Genomic DNA, 18,499 nt, shown 5'->3' with positions numbered 1-18,499 from the left:
TTGAATGTGTTAGAGTGAAGAAATGCCAGATGTGAGAAATAAACAGTGTTATAACTTTCATACAGGTTTAACAGTTTTTTTTTCTGTTTCATCTTTGTTTTTCTTTTCTCACTAATTTTAATTTTTTAGGTTTAGTGTTATAAGAGGTTAAATATGTTCTAATTTTAAAATAAAATTAAAAATTATTTTTATATCAAATTTGAATAGTATTGAATAATTTTGTTATAAGCTTATTTAAATAGTATTTTCTTAAAATTAATTTTAGTTAAAATTAAATAAATAACGCATAATCATTGCCAAATTATATAATACATGAAAAATGATTTTTTTTCTTAAGTGAGGGAAGAAAATACAAATAAAACGTCCTCTACATTAACAAGGAGTTTTGATTTTTAACTGCATGGGAAAAATCTAATTAACTAAATATATTTGAAGAGCTAAATAGGAGATGGAACAGGACAAAAAAAAGTAAAGTTAAAAGGCAGAAACTTAGATTAAATAGCATCTGCTTTGTCTATAGATATTTGTTATACTGGTGCAACAACTACGGCACTCAGCATCACAATCTGACATTATGAAAAGTATAAAGTACTATTGATACACAGATTCCACGTTATCATTTTCAACTGATCCTGATTCTAATATTATTTATAATATAATATCATCCCTCCTTTGAAGGTAATCAATGTCAAATGAGATCTACGCTGCCGAACCTCTCAATTGTTCACTTCATTTCTATCTGGATTTTGAGCTCCTGGAACATTTTATGATATTCAGCTTTTAGATAGACAAGAAGGGGGAACTGAAAAAGCTTCGTAAACAACATAAACGACGTAACAAGTACACCAACAAGTGGAATTTGAATCAGTGAAATTTTTTAGTCTAGTGGAAATTTGTTCTCATATTCAAACAGTATTATAAGACAAGAAAGCTAACCATTGGGCTTTTCATCTCTGAAGTTAGTAGCTACTTGTGTGAAAAAATCTTTAGTAGCATCTGCAGAATCACAATCATGCCAAATAAGGATCACTTGACATGCACACTGAAATATTGTGATGGCAATAACAGTTTTTATACAAAAATTGGCTAGCTCATAAGAAACAAGTTAAAATGGCTGTAGAAACCAAAGCAGGATATTCAACAAGTACTAAACATGAAACCAAACATGCACTAAATAAGGATAAGGGGGTTCTTTATTGGTAAATTTCTTATCATACAAATGAATTTTTTTTTCAAATATATTTTCAATTTTTCATAGTAACAAAGGCACGTTACACTATAATCATAATATACCAGCAACTTTAGGCCAACTAATTATAATAGAAATGGTCCTAGCAGAGTGATAGATTGAATCACAGGACAAAAGAGATGGGATGGGACACTTTGAGCCGAAGACCTTTATCTTTAACAAGAGAGAGAGAGAGAGAAGTCATTCTCAAGGATAAGTCATGCTCCAAGTGTTGCTTACCATGCTTCATGGTTAAAGATGGATCATGGTCCTCTAGACCACTAATAACTTTAGCTGGTATTCCTGCCGCAATGCTACAAAATAAAGCAAACGAAACTGTTAGATATTCCCCATTCAGTTTATCATATTTCTGTTATTAAAGCTATTAGATGTAACTGACTTAGTAGCATCTCATGGTATTTTCCTACTTATAAATACATAACTCCATGTGCTCCATACACATTAAGGGTTCAACCTATGCCTCTTTCTTTTCTATTTCAACAAAAACAATAAAAGAGACATATTTCATTACATAAAAGAATCCAGGTAGAAGATGCAAGTACTAAACATTGTGTGAAAGATATATTCACTGGTACCTGTGGGGAGGAACATCTTTTAACACGAGGGAACCTGCGGCTATCATCGCACCTTCACCAATCTTTATATTCCCAAGTATGGTTGCACTAGCTCCAATTAGTGCCCCTTCACCTACTTTGGGATGGCGATCACCAATTTCCTTTCCTGTGCCTCCTAACGTTACACCCTGTCAAAATGAGATATATCATGCAAAGAGCATAATGAATAGACGGGTAAAAAAACCATTGTTTAAAAAAAAGGCTTAATTCAAAATAATAATAAATATTATAAATCAAATTTTTAAAATTTTCTCTTCTTAGAGGTTAAGAAAACAGAAGAGTCGAAAAATAGAATAAGATTAGCTTTTCAGAAACTGTCCTGAGGATAGTTGTATTGGATCAGTGGAGGGTTGAACAGGGAACATAAAAAAAGCTGTTAACTATTTTTACTGCCAGTCTCTATTTGTAGAAAATATGAAGCTGTTAAGAACATGTATATTAAAATAACTCATAACCTTTTCCTGTTATGCAAGAATCAATATGTTAAAATGACATCATTTAGGAAATAATAGAAAAACTAATTAATTTGGGATTATTAAAATTTGTATAAGAGCTACCAAAACATAATCATAAAAGAAATTAATGAAGAATCACAACTCACGTGCATCAATGAAACTCTGTTTCCAATAATAGCAGTTTCACCAATAACCACACCTGTCCCATGATCTAATAAAATTCCCTCCCCAATTTTCGCAGCTATGTAGAAAAACCATAGAAACACAAAGTTCAATAATAATATTCAAAACCAAAGGGCTTCCAATATCTTCAATAGAGAGGCAAACGTCCTTCAAGACAAGAATCAAGATTATTATCTTGTAAAAAATGAAAAGTAAAGAAATCAACTATGTAAGTGCCACAAGATTTAAAGATTGAACCCTCATGGATACATTCTGCTTTCATAATCTCTTTTTCCTTATTCAGAAAATAACTTGGCCAGCATAACACTAATCTGTCTGCTACATTACATTGTTTTCTTCTAATTGAAATTTATAACTGTTAGTTAATTGCTTTCCTGACATTTCCTAAAGAAAAATTATCGCATACAAACATAAAGAAAGCAAACTTTTTTGGTAATTTGTCATACATTATTTACATGGAAAAACTAAACAAATATACCTGGATGAATGTCCACTCCAAAAACCTGGGGTAAAAGACAAGGGCATGGATGATCAGAACTTCCTTGTATTTATGAGATTCATTAATGTTAAACAACTAGAAATTACCTCACTAACACGGCTTTGCAAAGCCAGGGCCAAGACTTTGCGTCCCTGGTGCCACAATGCATGGGCTACTCGATGTACTTGCAGAGCATGATAACCCTGTGGGCATAGCACAGCATTAAACGTCAAAAGGAATTCTATAAATTTCAATGTAGTATTTTTGAAATTAAAAAGCGATTATGAAGTTAGTCAAACTTTACTATCACGCTTAATTATATAAACAGTGCATTAGGACAGCTGCAATGTATCAGGACTGGAAACTGGAAGAGAACAGAGACTTGCCTTCATGTATAAAAGTGCGGAGCAATAGGACAAACATGCAGGGTCCCGATCTTTAAATGCCTGTTCAGAAAACGGCCAACAGAAAATTGAAATAACTCCAGCACGCACTATCCAAAACACTTTAAACAACAAGCGTTACATCAAAGACTTAATTTCATTTTTATTTCGGATTTAATTAACCAATGTCTAAAAGAAATTTAAAAAATATAAATTATGGGAGAACTAACCTAGTAAAAACTCATTACGAAGTTGGTTTTTATGCTTCCCAATTAAAAAAAAAAATCACTTTTAATTTCTTGATCAGTATCTGGCATAGAGTGCCGTTTATCTTTAATTTTTAGTCTGTCTGATATTAATGATGTGTGATTTTGGTTTCTCATTTTAATAGTTGTAATTTGAATCTTTGAAGTTGGTCAAGTCCCTCCATCTAAATTCTGTCCATTATTTAATTGAGCATACCATGACGGTGAGGAGGTACGAAAGTACAGTGCACTAGATGAGAAACATAGAACATTTGATAAGGAAAACTAAAAATGTAAGTAATAAGGTGTGTGTGTGTGTGTGTGTGTGTGTGTGTGTGAGAGAGAGAGAGAGAGAGAGAGAGAGAGACCTGAACATCAAGGCGAATGGATCGTTGGATAGGTTTGTCATACAGAATGACATTGCAGAAAATATCCATGAGCTGAGTGGCCAAGAGAGTAGCGTTTTGGAGACGGTTGGCGACGACAAAGGCCAATGATTGTTCGAAGCAATCGTGCGCCAAAATACTAGCGTACAGGAAGCTACTCAAAATCGGCTCCTTCTCGGCCTGCACGTCCATCCACGGTGCTTACACAATTTCACAAACACAATAAATGCAGTTGAAACAAAAATGAAAGAGTGAGTTTATTGAATTCACCTCGAGCTTTGCCTCCTCTCTGACAGCGTTCCAAATAGGGTCGGGTCCGTCCAATTCGGGTTCGGTTGTGGGGTCGAGGGCGCCCATGGCGTAGACGGGGAAGAGACGGTAGGCGGAGGAGAGAGAGGGGACGTTAATGGGGTTTGAGTCGGCGTCATCGTGGAGACGACGTTGGTGAGCGGAGAGAGGGCAGCGTTGGAGCATGTCTTGGGTAGTGAGCCAGGCGCGGTGGTGGTGGCGGCTGAGACAAGCCATGGCTAGGGTTGAAATAGGAGAAAAGAAAAGGGAGAGAAAGATAAACCGTCGTGAGATTGAGGTGATCCTCTCCTCGTGCTCTGCTTTAGATTGTGCCGTTTGCACCTCTACCCGCCCTAACTGTTCTTACATAGTGATGCTACATAAATTAAATTTAATTCTTGTGATGGTTAACTATTTAGTAACATACTAAGATTTTCATGGTCCTCAAAATAATAATAAAAAATAATTAAAAAAAAAAAAAGATGATATTGAAAGGATTACTATGTGATGATGATAAAGGAGAGGTGGTGATGAAAAAAACATGAAAGCAACTAGCTTAAAAAAAATGTGGCATTATGAATGGCTGAGGATGTTCAACATGCCCAGACAGACAACTTTCAAAATCATAAATGAAAAAAAAAAGTAAGGTTGCCTCATGCGCATGTCCTGTCCCTACATGTTAACTCTCATTTTTTTTTTTGCATATAGAATATACAGTGTTATTCTTTTTATGAATAGTTTTAAACTATATTGTAATATTGTTTTACTGTTAATCTTGTTTACTTAATTAAACATAGAATCATCATTAGCAAAATACTAATCTCTAAATCATTTGACAAATACATTGAATTAGTTAAAATAATTTACTTTAGAAAGTCATACATCACTTGGTAATAGTAATTATATAATAAACTTAAATTCCACAATATTTAAACATTTTAATAAAAATACTTTAGGCTGTTATTTAATTTTTTTATATATTTTTTTATAATAGAATATTATGAGATTTGATTTAAATTATTGAAAATGGCGTCAATCGTTTTATAAGTTGATATTTTATAAATTGGATTCATGTTTCATCAGTTTTTAAGTGAATATCTAAATATTATTAAAATTATTTGGTTTTAATAACTAATTTAACCGATTGTCAGATAATATTAAATATAAATAAGAAAGATTGAGTAAAAAAATCCGTAAATTATTTATTTTAAGATTTTTTCATTAAAGATAGTATAATTCTCTTATATGTTATGATGTATCTTTAATGAATTCTTAAAAAAATCTATTAATTGATATTCTAGTTTTGATACTCATAAATATATAAATAATGTGAATTCTTTATATTTGAATTAAATTCATTTCTCATTAACATTATATTTTTTATTTTTTTAATGTGAGGAGACTTATCACTTATTACCTCTAATTTTAGCTGAGATGATTGAAAAATACAAGAAATGAAAATTTACGTGGCATTAATAAAATTGATAGCGAAAGTGAGTGTGAATAGTACGGAAAGAAAGTAAAATATACAACACATGATTGAGTTGATAGTGGAGAAACCCATGGTGCAAAAAAACGACAAAGAAACCCAACGTGAGTGGAAGTTGAGTTTGGCAAAAGCAGAGAATGATTGAGCACGATAAAATATTATATGACAAAGTAATTATTAGGAAATGAAGTTGTCTTGTCCTCTAGCTGGGTCAAGTAGTGGAAGAGGCACCGTCAATTTTCCACAACTCACTTTTCTTTCATAATTTGTTGTGTTCGATGCAAATCTTCATGAAGTGCTTCCTTTTTATTCTTTATGTCTCTCTATGTTATGATATACACAGTAAAAGCTGAACATCATTTGCTTCTGTTGTATGTGGTCTTATAAACGTCCAAAGACACTACCGAACTCATTGTCATTTTTATAGATAAGTAGTTAGTGTAAACATTATTCTTTTATGTACATATTTATTTTTAGAATGAATATTAATAACCCTCAAATTGTTGAATTATATTATACGAAATAAAAGCATTTTTTGTGCTATATAGCCTTTGGGTCATTGTTATAATTGTTAAAACGAATTTGACTCAATTAACTTATTTAAAAATTTGTACAGTAGATATAAGGTTAAGTGAAAATAATTATGATCTAAATGTATAAGTTTATGGATAAACTTCTTTTAGAAAGTAATAATTATATTTAAAATAGTAAAAAAAATACTGTTTTACTAAAAACATACACATGAATAATGAATTATACTTTATAAATAAAATAATAGTAATTTAATTTTAGTAAAATGACATTCATTTAAAAAATATATATTTTTAAAAATAGAAAAAAATAACAATTGATTCAATATACGATTCAACTAAATAAAAAAGTTAATATATTTAAGGTTTAATATTTTTTTTGTCGTGCATTCAAATTATCAAACACTTAAAGTCGTTTGTTTTTATTTAACGGAAAGGGCTAATTTAACTCAAAATATTAAAAATGATGATCAATTTCAAACACTTTTAAAACAAGGGACTAAATTAAGATTTATGAACGAAACTGGGAAAAAAATTGACTATTAAACCTTAAAAAAATCTACAAGTTCATAAAATAAGAAAAAAATTATAAAACTAAAATGCCAACAAAAACTATATAGATTAAGGTAAGTACATAGACCATTTTTAAAGTAGAAAAGTTAATTAAAAATAAAAAATAAAATAATATATTTACTTAAAAAATTCTTTATACACATGAAATATATATTTACTTAGTTCAAAACTAAAGCACTAGTGCAAAAATAACATTTAACACCACGGGTTTAACGTCTAATGAAAAGAATGTAAAAAATGATCGGTGACTTTACGATTTAAACGTCAGCTCCCTCTCCACAAACCTAAAAGAGGTGCGAAATTACCTTATTTGGGCGTCAATATTAATTTTTTTACGACTTAGACGTCAACTCTCTCCCCACAGATGTCAAAAAGGTATGAAATTACCTCATTTGGGCACCAATATTAATTTTTTTGTCACTTAGATGTCAGGCCCCCTCTCCACAGAAGTAAAAAAATGTACGGAATTACCTCATTTTGGGCGTCAATATTAATTTTTTTTACCACTTAGGCGTCGGCTAGGAAGGGGGACCGAAGTCTTAGACCACTTAAACGTCATTTGGGAACGAGGGTCGACGTCAAATACCCTACATTTTCACCCACTCTAGAACGCGAGCACCAATTACATGTTTTCTCGTTGCATTCAACTTCTTCCTCTGCTTTCTCTTGTTCCTCATTAACATACAGGTAAGTTTTCTTTCACTTTGCACCGTTTAAAATCATTTTGCACCGATTATATTACGTTTTGAACCATTATCTTTCATTTACACCGATTAAAATTCGTTTTCATTGGTTTTTGGTGTAGTTCTTGGGTGCATTCTAGGACAACTACGGTGGCGATTTTCAGACCGTTATTGTGTGTGTTTTTCTCCTCACCCTCACAGCAGCACTTGTCTACTCATTCACCTTCACGGTTAGTTTCATTTTTGGTTTTTTATATTAGTTGTTTCATTTTCATTGGCTGTTACACTTTTTATTGGCTATTACTACTTCTAAAATTCTAGAAATTTTTGTGGTGTATTCTTGTGTTATATATTGATTTTTCAAGGTTTCAGTGGAAGAAAATATTGACGAATTTTTTTTAAAGAAAAAGCCCATAAATTGACGTATGTTGTTCATACAACAAACGTCAATTAACGTTTGTTATATGACAACATACGTCAATTAATGTCTACTCAAGGACAACATATGTCAATTTAACGTCTTTCGCTATGACGTCAAACATTTAATAGACGTCAAAAACCTAAAATAACAAACGTTAAAAGCTATTTTTGTGTTAGTGATATAATCAACATCGAATTGAACATAGGGTAACTTGGGACAAGCTAATATCATTTTAAGTTTATCAACACAAGCCTATGTTAAGTCAGAACTAATCATATTCAAGTCAAACTAATATAAGTCTAATTCAAGTCAGGTTCAACACAAGTTAGGACAAATTAAGTTAGACTAAGTCTTGGTTAAAGAAAGTATAGATTTGAACAAGTTAAATAAAGCTAAGATGACTCATATCGGTTGGACCCATGTTGGCTAAGTTAAATCGTACTTAAGTCAAGTTGATTAAGTTAGAGAGCATGTCTATTTAAGTCAGTCTCAAGTGAAGATAAATAGGGTTAAGTTAGGCTCAAAATAGGTCATTCGAATTAAGCTTATGCAAGGTTGAGTTTAAGTCATGTCATTGTTGTTAGGGTTCTCATCATGTTGAGTTGAATTAAGTCCACATAGTCGAGTTGGGCCCATTCAAACCAAGTTAAACCTTGCCCATGATGGCCTAGTTAAATCTTTCCCACAAAGGGTTGAGTTAAGTCAAACCCACACAGGGTTGAGTCGCGTTAGACACACTTAAAGACAAGTTGAGCAAAACCCACGTGGTCCATGACAAACCAATCAGAGTCGGATCCACATTTAATCCATTTAAGTTAGGCCCACATTAGGCCCACGAAAAACCTAGTTAAGACAAATTCCCTTGGATAAACTCATTTTGTCTAACCTCATATTGAGTTGAGTTAGATTTACTTTAAGTTGAGCTAATATAGGTGTCCTCCTTAGTCTCAATTGAATTGGACCCCCTCAATCAACTCATTTTAGGCCCACCTTTGGTTGAGTTGAGTTAGGTCTACCTCAAACTAAGTTGATTTGGGATCACCTTAGGCTTAATTGAATCAGATTACCTCAAGACGAGTTGATTTAGGCCCATATCAAGCTATGGTAAGTATGGTTTGTGTCAAGCTCAGATAAAATTGACTCAAACCCACTTCGGGCCGAGATTAGACAAATTCACATCAGGTTAAGTCTGGTTGGGCCACCTTGAGTTTAGAGTCCATACCATTTTAGGTAGATTTAAGTTTGTTTCACCTCATATCGAATCGATTCAAACCCATTTAAGTCGAGTTAAGTTGAGCTCACATTAAATTGATTAAAGTTGTGTACATGTTAGGTCGAGTAAAGTTGGGTCATGTTGAATTGAGTCAAGTTAAACTGATGTTGGATCGAGTCCATTTAGGCTAAATTAAGCCTTGTAAAAATCGGTCCACCATAGACTGAGAGTAGTTTTGGTCTAATTAAGTCAAGTCGAAACTACTTTTGGTAGAGTCGAGTTGAACCCATCTTCTGATGAGTGGAGTTGGACCTAATCAAGTCCAATTGGGTCTTAAATGAGTTGAGTTAAGTCATATAAGATAAAGTCTTGTGAACCTACATCGAGTTGATGTTGGGTCGAGTTCAAATCATGCCATTTTAATTCAAGTTGAGACAAAATTGACTAAAGTTAGACTCATTTTGAACAACATCTGGTCGAGCAAAACCCAAATTAGGTTGAGTTGGTATAGTCAGACAAGTTGAGTTGGATAAAAATTAATTTATAATTAATGTAGAATATTTGAGACAAATTTGCAATATAACATTTTAAAAACTTGTGCAATTATGAAAAATATATAAAATTAATTAAAGTTTTTGTAGTAGAATCTTCTCATCCTAATCACTTTAAGTGGAGTTATTTAGGCTCAAACTTGTTCAAATAAGTTATATGGTTGGACAATGAAATAAGACTTATTCGACTTTTACTTCATGCACAATCGCAATTTTTTCGTGCAGCCCTTCAAAAATTCAAAATGATGATTTTACCTTATGTGACCATGACTTTCAAAATACATATTATGAAAACTTTTTGAGCGAAGCTTTATGAAAATTTTGAAATGACATTTTCAAAACAAAATTTTTAAAATAGAATTTTCAAAATTTAATAAATGCATTTTGGAATATGCTTTTCATAATAGAATTTCCAAAATGTATATAATTTATTTCACAACAAGTTTTTCGTAACACTCTTCATGAAACGCACATGGAATATATGCTAAACCAGTTTTTTTTTTTCACATTTTTTTGTTTTTATTTTTTTTCTAGTTTTCTTCCTTTTTTTTTTCTTTTTCTATATCAATGGACAATAATAATAACGTTGATGATAAAAGTGATAGTAACAATAACAACGGATACAAAAGTGGAGGGTGTTTGAGTCTATTCCATAATTGTGGGATTGCAAGAAGCAATAACCAACTTATGTTAGAAATACTTTAAGATTGAGCCATGGACCATGTCATTCTCAAAGGCCCAAGTAAAAAATTTATGAGATAACAGTTTCTAAATGTCAATAAATTGAAATTATTACGCATTTATTATTATATTAATGTTTTGTGGTATGTTGACTTGACTGTGGATTCACGCAAGCTTAACTCTGGACCGATTGCTTTAAATATAATAAAAGACTATCAAACTCCTGGAAACTATAGAATTATAAGAAGAAGGATACAACTTGATTTTAGAGAAATTATCCAAACTTTGCAAAATATATTAATATCTCTAACATCAAATGAATAGAAAAAGATAAATTAAAACTCATCTTAATTAATTTTATAATTTTTATGACTTTTTCATTATAATATTTAGTGGTAACAATTTCTTTTCTTCTAATTTTACAAAATACAAATCACCTTTTAAGAGTTGCATGCTTTCCCAGTAACATACAAAGAAAGTGAAAAAAAATTAGTGAGACAATAAGCTTTGCAGTGATTAAGGAAATAAAATGGTGATCGAACACAGTTTCCGTGCAACTAAATTTTTTAAAAATTAATTATATTTTTAGTCCTGAATTTTAATTAAAACTAAAGTTTATTTTTATATAAAATTTTGATATATTTTAATTTTTAAATTTAAAAATTAAATATATTAAAATTTCATTCACGAACTAATTCTAATTTTACTAAAAAAACTAAAAGTATATTTAATCTAAATTTTAACTAAAAATACTGTGATTCGGCTTTTTTATATTGTAAAATTACAAATGTTTTATACCTTCTTATTTTTTTTCTTATGTAGTTTTTACAAATTATTAGAAGATTCTTCAATTACTTTCTTCTATGTATTTATTTTTTAAAATGTCGTTTTTTAGTTAGTAGTAATAAAAGTAAAGTGTAATAATATATCATCCATGTTTTATAGATTTATTTATGTTTAAAATCATAAATTTTAGTTATAAATATATTATTTTAATTCATTTTCATTAAAGAAATGAAACAAATAAATTAAACCTATAAAAAAATCGAGTAAAATTTCCCTCCTTTATTCCTTCGTTTTCGCGCAGTGCTTTTTTACCTTTCCATGGCTTTTCGAATCACATAGTCTAGTCATACCACCCAAAAACACACCAAATACTCAACAACCCTAGCACGCCACCGTATATGGCGACGACACGATCCGCGCCACTCCTCAAACACCTCCTGGCCCGCCTGAATCCGGCCCGATCCGTCACATACATGCCTCGGCCCGGCGACGGCACCCCGCGGGCGGTGACGCTGATCCCGGGCGACGGGATCGGTCCGCTGGTGACCGGCGCAGTGGAGCAGGTTATGGATGCGATGCATGCGCCAGTGTACTTCGAGAAGTATGAGGTGTACGGCGACATGAAGGCGGTGCCGGCGGAGGTGCTGGATTCGATTAGGAAGAATAAGGTGTGTTTGAAGGGAGGGCTGGCAACGCCTATGGGCGGCGGTGTGAGCTCGCTGAACGTGCAGCTGAGGAAGGAGCTTGATCTCTACGCTTCGCTTGTTAACTGCTTCAACCTCCCTGGCCTTCCCACGCGCCACGAGAACGTTGACATCGTTGTCATCAGAGAAAACACAGAGGGCGAGTACTCCGGCCTCGAACACGAGGTTGTTCCCGGCGTCGTCGAAAGCCTCAAGGTACTCTAGTTTGAGCACCTTCGTTTCGTTTTGTTTCTCTGTGCTCTAAGAAAACAGTAGGCTGAATAATTAGCTTTTATCCCAATTCATTGAATTTGAGATAATGGAAAAAATGGAAGTGAGCTTTTGCCTATCGATTAATTAAATTATAAGCTGTTGTCTGTTGTTTGCCGCGTTGAATTGCGATAATTAGCAGAGTTTCAATTCGTGAATGGCTTAACCAAGCCGCGAGTGATTTGTTATTCGTGAATGTTGATAAGTGAAAACGTTAGTGCATTGCTTGCCATTGTAATTGGAGATTTATTTTGGCATACTCTGTACTTTTTTTTGGTTGAATGGTTTCTATTTGGTTCATAATGTAGAGAAGGTGGAATGAAATTGAAAGAACTGATAAAGGAGATCGCAGTTTGTTACAGATTCTTGATGCTTTGGTTGTGGTTTGTGGATGGCAGGGTACTCAATATTCGCGTAGACGTAAGGAATTTATTTAACTTGATCTGGGACTTGTTTTGACTTGCTGTAGACCTGGGGTTTGAAATTTTTATATCAAGAAATTAATTAGGAATTCCTGGGGTTGTTTGAAAAGATTTCAGGTGCCAAGTTTAGTTCTGATCACCTCAGAAACAGCAAAGAGAATGCTGCTTGGGAATTAACATAGTATAGTTAACTTATTTGTTTTAAGAGATAGGTCACCTTAGCTAAGCACCTTAAATAATAAATCTGTACTGCATCCAAGGGCATACATACATACATACATATATATATATATATATATATATATATATATATATATATATATATATATATATATATATATATCTTGGATTAATATCCACGGCAATTGTTAGTCATTTGTTGAATGCCTCGAAAAGTCCTAACAAAGAGGAGATCATTAGTGCTGTAGTTGAGTTAGTGGAGAATGGTAATAATTTTATGTCTTTGTTTCATTTCAGTCCTTTGTATGAGTTGTGTACATGTTGTCCCACTGTTAACATTTTCTTCACGTTCTTAGCCTGAAGATTTTTGTAATTTGTGAATGTGATCCAGATATTTCTTGATTTCTTATGGGATTATTGTTGTTATAGACAAGTCATTTCTCTTCTATTCTCTCAGGATTTTTTTTTTCATGTTAATATTTCAGTGTATATTTCATGAAGTTAGCACATTGGCATCATGAACTATGAGTTTTATGTTTGAGCCTCATACTATTATTTTGCTAGGTAATAACAAAGTTCTGTTCAGAGCGCATTGCCAAATATGCTTTCGAGTATGCTTACCTAAATAATAGAAAGAAGGTGACTGCTGTGCACAAAGCAAACATTATGAAACTTGCAGATGGTTTATTCTTGGAATCTTGTCGAGAGGTTGCCACAAGGTATCCCGGTATCAAGTATAATGAAATCATTGTAGACAACTGCTGCATGCAGCTTGTTTCAAAGCCTGAGCAGTTTGATGTCATGGTAAGCAAATTTACTATTTAATCCCGATTCTCAATTATTTATCAGCTTTTGATTAATTCATGGTGTAATTACGAGGGATCAACGCTTGTTTTTTTCTAATAATGCACTCATAATACTGAAGAAGGGTTTTGAAGTTCACGAGTTCTGTTTTTCCACATGCTAGGTAACCCCCAATCTTTATGGGAATCTTGTCGCAAATACAGCGGCAGGTATTGCTGGAGGTACCGGAGTCATGCCGGGAGGTATGGTTCTTAGTTACTAGTATATTATTTGTTGTAGCTCTAGAGTTCTAATTTTATGATGCTATTTTTCTATTTTTCTTATTAAATAACTCATTGTCATTGTTGTTGTGAGATGTGCCTATGACTAATGTTTAGAGTTGTCGAGTCTAGGTTCAGAGTTCACGAACTGTGTCACTGGAAAGAAAAAAATTAGAGGTCAAAGTTCAAACTGGCAGTTTATTTGCTTATCACAACATTCGGTTGCAGCACTAGGGGCAACTGCTGCCATTGTGATTTGAGTAATGGAGTTGTCAAATGGTAGTCACAACTAATAGTAGAGAGTCAGTGAATGGAGATGATCAGGGATGTGATAGATAGGGCTAGTGCGGCTGTTAGGAAGGGGACTTAAATTAGAGATCTGTGCTCAATGAAAAGAAAATTAACCCGAACCAAATTAAGAAATGGCTGTGGATGGCCACACGAGACAACTTGGAGTAATGTAGTTACCAAATGATAGTAACACCGAAAGTAACAGTAGTGAAGTCAGTAGATGGAGACTGTCATTTGTGAGGGCAGTGGTGGTGGCAATGATGCTGAAAGATGGGGAAGTTTTAACGAAAATAGCAGATAGAGTTCCCTCTCCCTCGCCCTCCCTATTGAGTAAAATTCATACTCAACCTACTTATATTAAGATCGAAATCGAATATTTCAAGAAATGAATGGCACGGCTTTTGCAGGTAATGTGGGGGCTGATCACGCTGTGTTTGAACAAGGTGCTTCAGCAGGAAATGTTGGTAATGAGAAAGTAGTAGAACAACAGAAAGCCAACCCAGTGGCACTCCTTCTTTCGTCGGCCATGATGCTTCGACATCTTCAGTTTCCTGCATTTGCTGACCGATTGGAAACTGCCGTTAAAAAGGTGATTTTGGAGGGTAAATATCGGACGAAGGACCTTGGAGGCACAAGCACCACACAAGAGGTAGTTGAAGCAGTGATAAATGCTTTAGATTGATTCATTTATTCGCTCATCTTCCAAATCAAGCCAGCCTCGTATATTTTTGGCTAACTAATTTTAGCAGCATTTATTTGGCACCCTTTAAACTCGAAGTTGCCAAATTTTTGGTCTTGAATAATGATAATTACTCAACACAGAAAACGATACGATAAGAATTTAATTATAGAATGTGATAACTGATGTCTGTTCACATTCCATTTTAAACATTAATTTTATGTATGCTCTTATTTGAAAGATGTCTAAAATGAGTCATTACTCAAGTTGAAAGATATTTTTGTTACTTTTTGTTGATAAAAAAATTCTTTATTTGTTCTTAAAAAGCTATTTATTATTTACAGTGAATTACTTGCAAACCTATATTTTAGGTCCCCGGTAGTTTGCCAATGTTTTAAAATTTAACACAGTTATAATATTTTACATGTGCGATACACTAAAAATACTGTTATTTTTTATCCTACAATATGCAGTTTCCTGATAGCAATATGAACTTCATATCATTATTATTTTTAGGCTTAAATGCTTATTTCGTTCTCATGTGAATTTTTATTTAGTATCCGGTTTTAAAAATGAAGACATTGGGTTCCTATGTTATGAAAAGTGTATGAATAAAGTCATTTCCGTTAAGTTGACAGCAACAACGTTAAGTTCATGCTGATGTGACTGTATTTTTTCTTTTCTCTCTTCCGCTGTTCAACTTTTTTTTTCTCTTCAGCTTTTTCTTTGATGATTTGTTGAACTTGTTCTTTCTTGTTGGATTTTATTCATATATTTTTCATAACATCCCCTAATGTTTTCATTTTTAAAATCAGATACTAAACAGAAATTCATCTCTTAATATAGGGACGAAGTAAGCATTTAAGTCTTATTATTATTATTATTATTATTATTAATGTTATTATGTGGTTTAGCAAGTAAATTCTCATAACTTTTAGGAACATAAATATTAAAGAATTTATATAGTACTTCTAAAAGTACGTTTAAAGTATTACAAATAAAAATGAACGTAAATGTTTAGAAGGTTAAATTGATTTTAAGTACATATTTTAAAATATTTGAATTAATTTACGTGAGATTAACTCTACCTGCATATCTGTAGGTCATGATAACTTTATTAACCATATATGCGTAGCTAATTTTGAATTATTTCTAATGCAATTATTATTTTAATTAACTTTTACTACTTAATTTCATGACTATTAGATTTTTTTTCTTTTTAGATTTATAATTTAAATTAACGACTATTAATTTAAATTTTAGTTGATTTATTAATATTAATATTCCTTCATTCAATTTCCATTCAATGAAATAATTGAAAAAAACAAACAAAATTTTATGGGTTCAATACTTATTTTGGTTGATATGTTTGTTTAAAGTGGTCTTATCTTCTTTTATTGTTATTTTGTAAAAACGTGACATAAATATGTGACAACCAATTGACATAACAATGTTAAAAATCTTTGGCCTTAATTAAACTTTCTCTATTACAATTAAATTTACTTTTACTTAATTAAACTTGAATTCACTATCATGAAACTCTAATTGAAAACTTCTTCCCTCCCCTCTTTGTTTTCACACGTTCTCCTTCTCTCGAACACACCTAACATTGGGGTGTCCCTGTGGATTTCGTAGGATTTTCTTCTTTTCTTTTGTCTTAGGTTAGGAGTCGTCTTCTCCTTTTCTAGTTAGGGAGTAATTGGCTGGGTTGAATTTAGGTTATGTTATTTGAGATTTCTTTTCTATAGGTTTTGATCTTGCGATTTCGGACTAGGATTTTTTATTTGGCTTATGTTATTTGAGGTTTTTATTCTTGATTCTTGTTTACAAGTTTTGATCTTGTGATTTGAGGCTAGGATTTTGATTTGGGTTTAGTTATTTGAGGTTTCTGTTCTTGATTCTTGTTTACAAGTTTTGATCTCACGATTTGAAGCTAGTGGTTTGATTTTGCTTATATTATTTGAAACTTTTGTTCTTGATTCTTCTTTTCATGTTTTGAACTCCTAATTTGGAACTAGGGTTTTTATTTGAAATTTTGTAATTTTTTTCGTTTGGAGGGTGATAGTTGTAGTTTGGGGTTTCTAGTGGTGGTTGGGTCTTCTAGGTTTAGCAAGAAGAAAAAGATGAGAATCTATTAAGAATAACTTTTGCACAAGATTAACTTTTATTTTTTAATTTTATATCTCAATTGACATCAATCACACAATCAATAATGCTCATTCAATTTTGGTTAGGAACAATTATATCATTAATGTTTTTAACACCATAAACAAAAAAGACCAACGTGAATCGTTTTTACAAAATATAAAACAATTGTGAATATCTAAAATAAAGGTAGGACCACACTTTCAACAAACCTACCAAACTAGGGACCAAAATAAGTATTAAACCAAATTTTATATTTTCTTACTAGGAATGATATATTTTCAAAATATTATGTATTTATAAAAAAAAATGTATGTTTGATAGTAAAACTGAAATATATTAACAAGAACAAACACTGAATAAATAAATCAAACGAAATGAATATTTAAATTTTTTCTTAAAACTTATGAGTTCGAAATTACTTTATGCCAATATCTTACTTATATAAAAAAGTAAATAGCTTTAAATATATTGAATTAAATATAAAATATTCTAAATATTCTTTTTATCCAGATTTGTAAGCATAATTTTTTTATTAACAAACGACTTATTAAATGACTATTTGGTGAATGTATATTTGTACTTTTTTCATATCTGTAAATAATAAAATTTTCGATTCTACTATTCTATTCTAACTATTATTTGTTTGATTTATTGTTTTCAAAAATAGCCATAAACAATTTTTTTGAAGCATAATGTATAACAATTTTAGATGTGGTATGCTATTTGTAGATTGGTATAGGGTATTTCCCTGAGTTTGGATTGGATTCGAGAGAAAATAAAATATCAACGAATTAATTTTCATTTAATTTATTTTTGGGTTTTGCTTCCTTCACCACCACCCCTTCTCCCTCCATCTCCACTTTACTGTTTTGCCATTCACTAAAATTTTATTTTTAAGGTTATTATTTTTAAATTTTTACCCACTCTCAACTCATTCCACTAAGGATCTATTATCAGTCCTAGTAAAAAACTTTTCTTTCATTTTAACGTTAGTGAGAAGTTACAAAGGTTGGTGGTGGTGGAAAGAACTGATCAAGCCTGTCGGGTCTCAGTGGTGGAGTGGTGCATTCAGTGGTGGTGCTTCCTCCAGGTGTGTAATAAAATAAACCCTAAAATAATGAACATCCTTCAGCGGATGTCAACATCCGTTTAAGGTGAAGATATCCGTCGACGGAAGTCGGATATTCGTTGAAGGCCAAACGGATATCCCACATCCGTTTTGGCCTTCGCGGGGACTGTTAGGCGGCACACAATCGAACCAGCGGCGACAACAAACCATTAACAGTGACAAAATAACACATATTCAAACCACACAAATAGTAATAAACCCTAAACTAAACTACCTAACATAAAAAATGAAGAGAATAGTGAAGAAAACCAACCTGAAAAAACGAAAACAAGCTGCAAAGAACTTGATCCAGGCTGCTCCTCCACGCTCGTCGACGCTCTGGACGCTCCTCGACGCTCTGAACGCTCCTCGACGCTCCTCCACACCACGACGGCGACGCTCCTCCACACCACGACGACAATGGAAGATTTCAAACCAAAAGAAAA

The 18,499-nt window shown here is 32.4% G+C and overlaps 2 protein-coding genes across 3 annotated transcripts; one reads left to right on the top strand and one right to left on the bottom strand.

Moving 5' to 3' along the window:
• Positions 1 to 469: 469 nt before the first annotated feature.
• LOC108334667 (serine acetyltransferase 2) lies at positions 470 to 4,687 on the bottom strand. Its single transcript, XM_017570563.2, has 10 exons — positions 4,264 to 4,687; positions 3,976 to 4,173; positions 3,366 to 3,425; positions 3,087 to 3,182; positions 2,980 to 3,004; positions 2,465 to 2,559; positions 1,825 to 1,991; positions 1,469 to 1,542; positions 937 to 996; positions 470 to 754 (listed from the first exon to the last, which is right to left on the bottom strand). Exons 1-10 carry the CDS (start codon positions 4,516 to 4,518, stop codon positions 717 to 719), a joined length of 1,068 nt encoding a protein of 355 aa, XP_017426052.1. The 5' UTR covers positions 4,519 to 4,687; the 3' UTR covers positions 470 to 716.
• A 6,789-nt stretch (positions 4,688 to 11,476) lies between these two features.
• Positions 11,477 to 14,976, top strand: LOC108335968 (isocitrate dehydrogenase [NAD] regulatory subunit 1, mitochondrial). Of its 2 annotated transcripts, none has more exons than XM_017572214.2 (4): positions 11,477 to 12,107; positions 13,340 to 13,567; positions 13,731 to 13,809; positions 14,526 to 14,976. In XM_017572214.2, exons 1-4 carry the CDS (start codon positions 11,607 to 11,609, stop codon positions 14,798 to 14,800), a joined length of 1,083 nt encoding a protein of 360 aa, XP_017427703.1. In that variant the 5' UTR covers positions 11,477 to 11,606; the 3' UTR covers positions 14,801 to 14,976. The 2 variants fall into 2 exon arrangements, with proteins under 2 accessions (XP_017427703.1, XP_017427701.1); XM_017572212.2 differs by having other exon boundaries at positions 13,328 to 13,567.
• Positions 14,977 to 18,499: the final 3,523 nt, after the last annotated feature.

This window comes from Vigna angularis, chromosome 10, assembly GCF_016808095.1.
Source record: "Vigna angularis cultivar LongXiaoDou No.4 chromosome 10, ASM1680809v1, whole genome shotgun sequence".
Taxonomy (NCBI): domain Eukaryota; kingdom Viridiplantae; phylum Streptophyta; class Magnoliopsida; order Fabales; family Fabaceae; genus Vigna; species Vigna angularis.
Note: the sequence above shows the minus strand (reverse complement) of the source record. Positions and strands in the feature narration are given on the sequence as shown.

Bases quoted from the DNA above. Each gene is read 5' to 3' on its own strand.
- LOC108334667 (XM_017570563.2), bottom strand. From the start codon at position 4,518: ATGGCTTGTCTCAGCCGCCACCACCACCGCGCCTGGCTCACTACCCAA. The intron at 4,174-4,263 runs GTGAATTCAATA...ATGGACGTGCAG, and splicing joins GAGAGGAGGCAAAGCTCGAG to GCCGAGAAGGAGCCGATTTT. The intron at 997-1,468 runs GTAAGCAACACT...GTGATTCTGCAG, and splicing joins ATCTTTAACCATGAAGCATG to ATGCTACTAAAGATTTTTTC.
- LOC108335968 (XM_017572212.2), top strand. From the start codon at position 11,607: ATGGCGACGACACGATCCGCGCCACTCCTCAAACACCTCCTGGCCCGC. The intron at 13,568-13,730 runs GTAAGCAAATTT...TCCACATGCTAG, and splicing joins CTGAGCAGTTTGATGTCATG to GTAACCCCCAATCTTTATGG. The intron at 13,810-14,525 runs GTATGGTTCTTA...CGGCTTTTGCAG, and splicing joins TACCGGAGTCATGCCGGGAG to GTAATGTGGGGGCTGATCAC.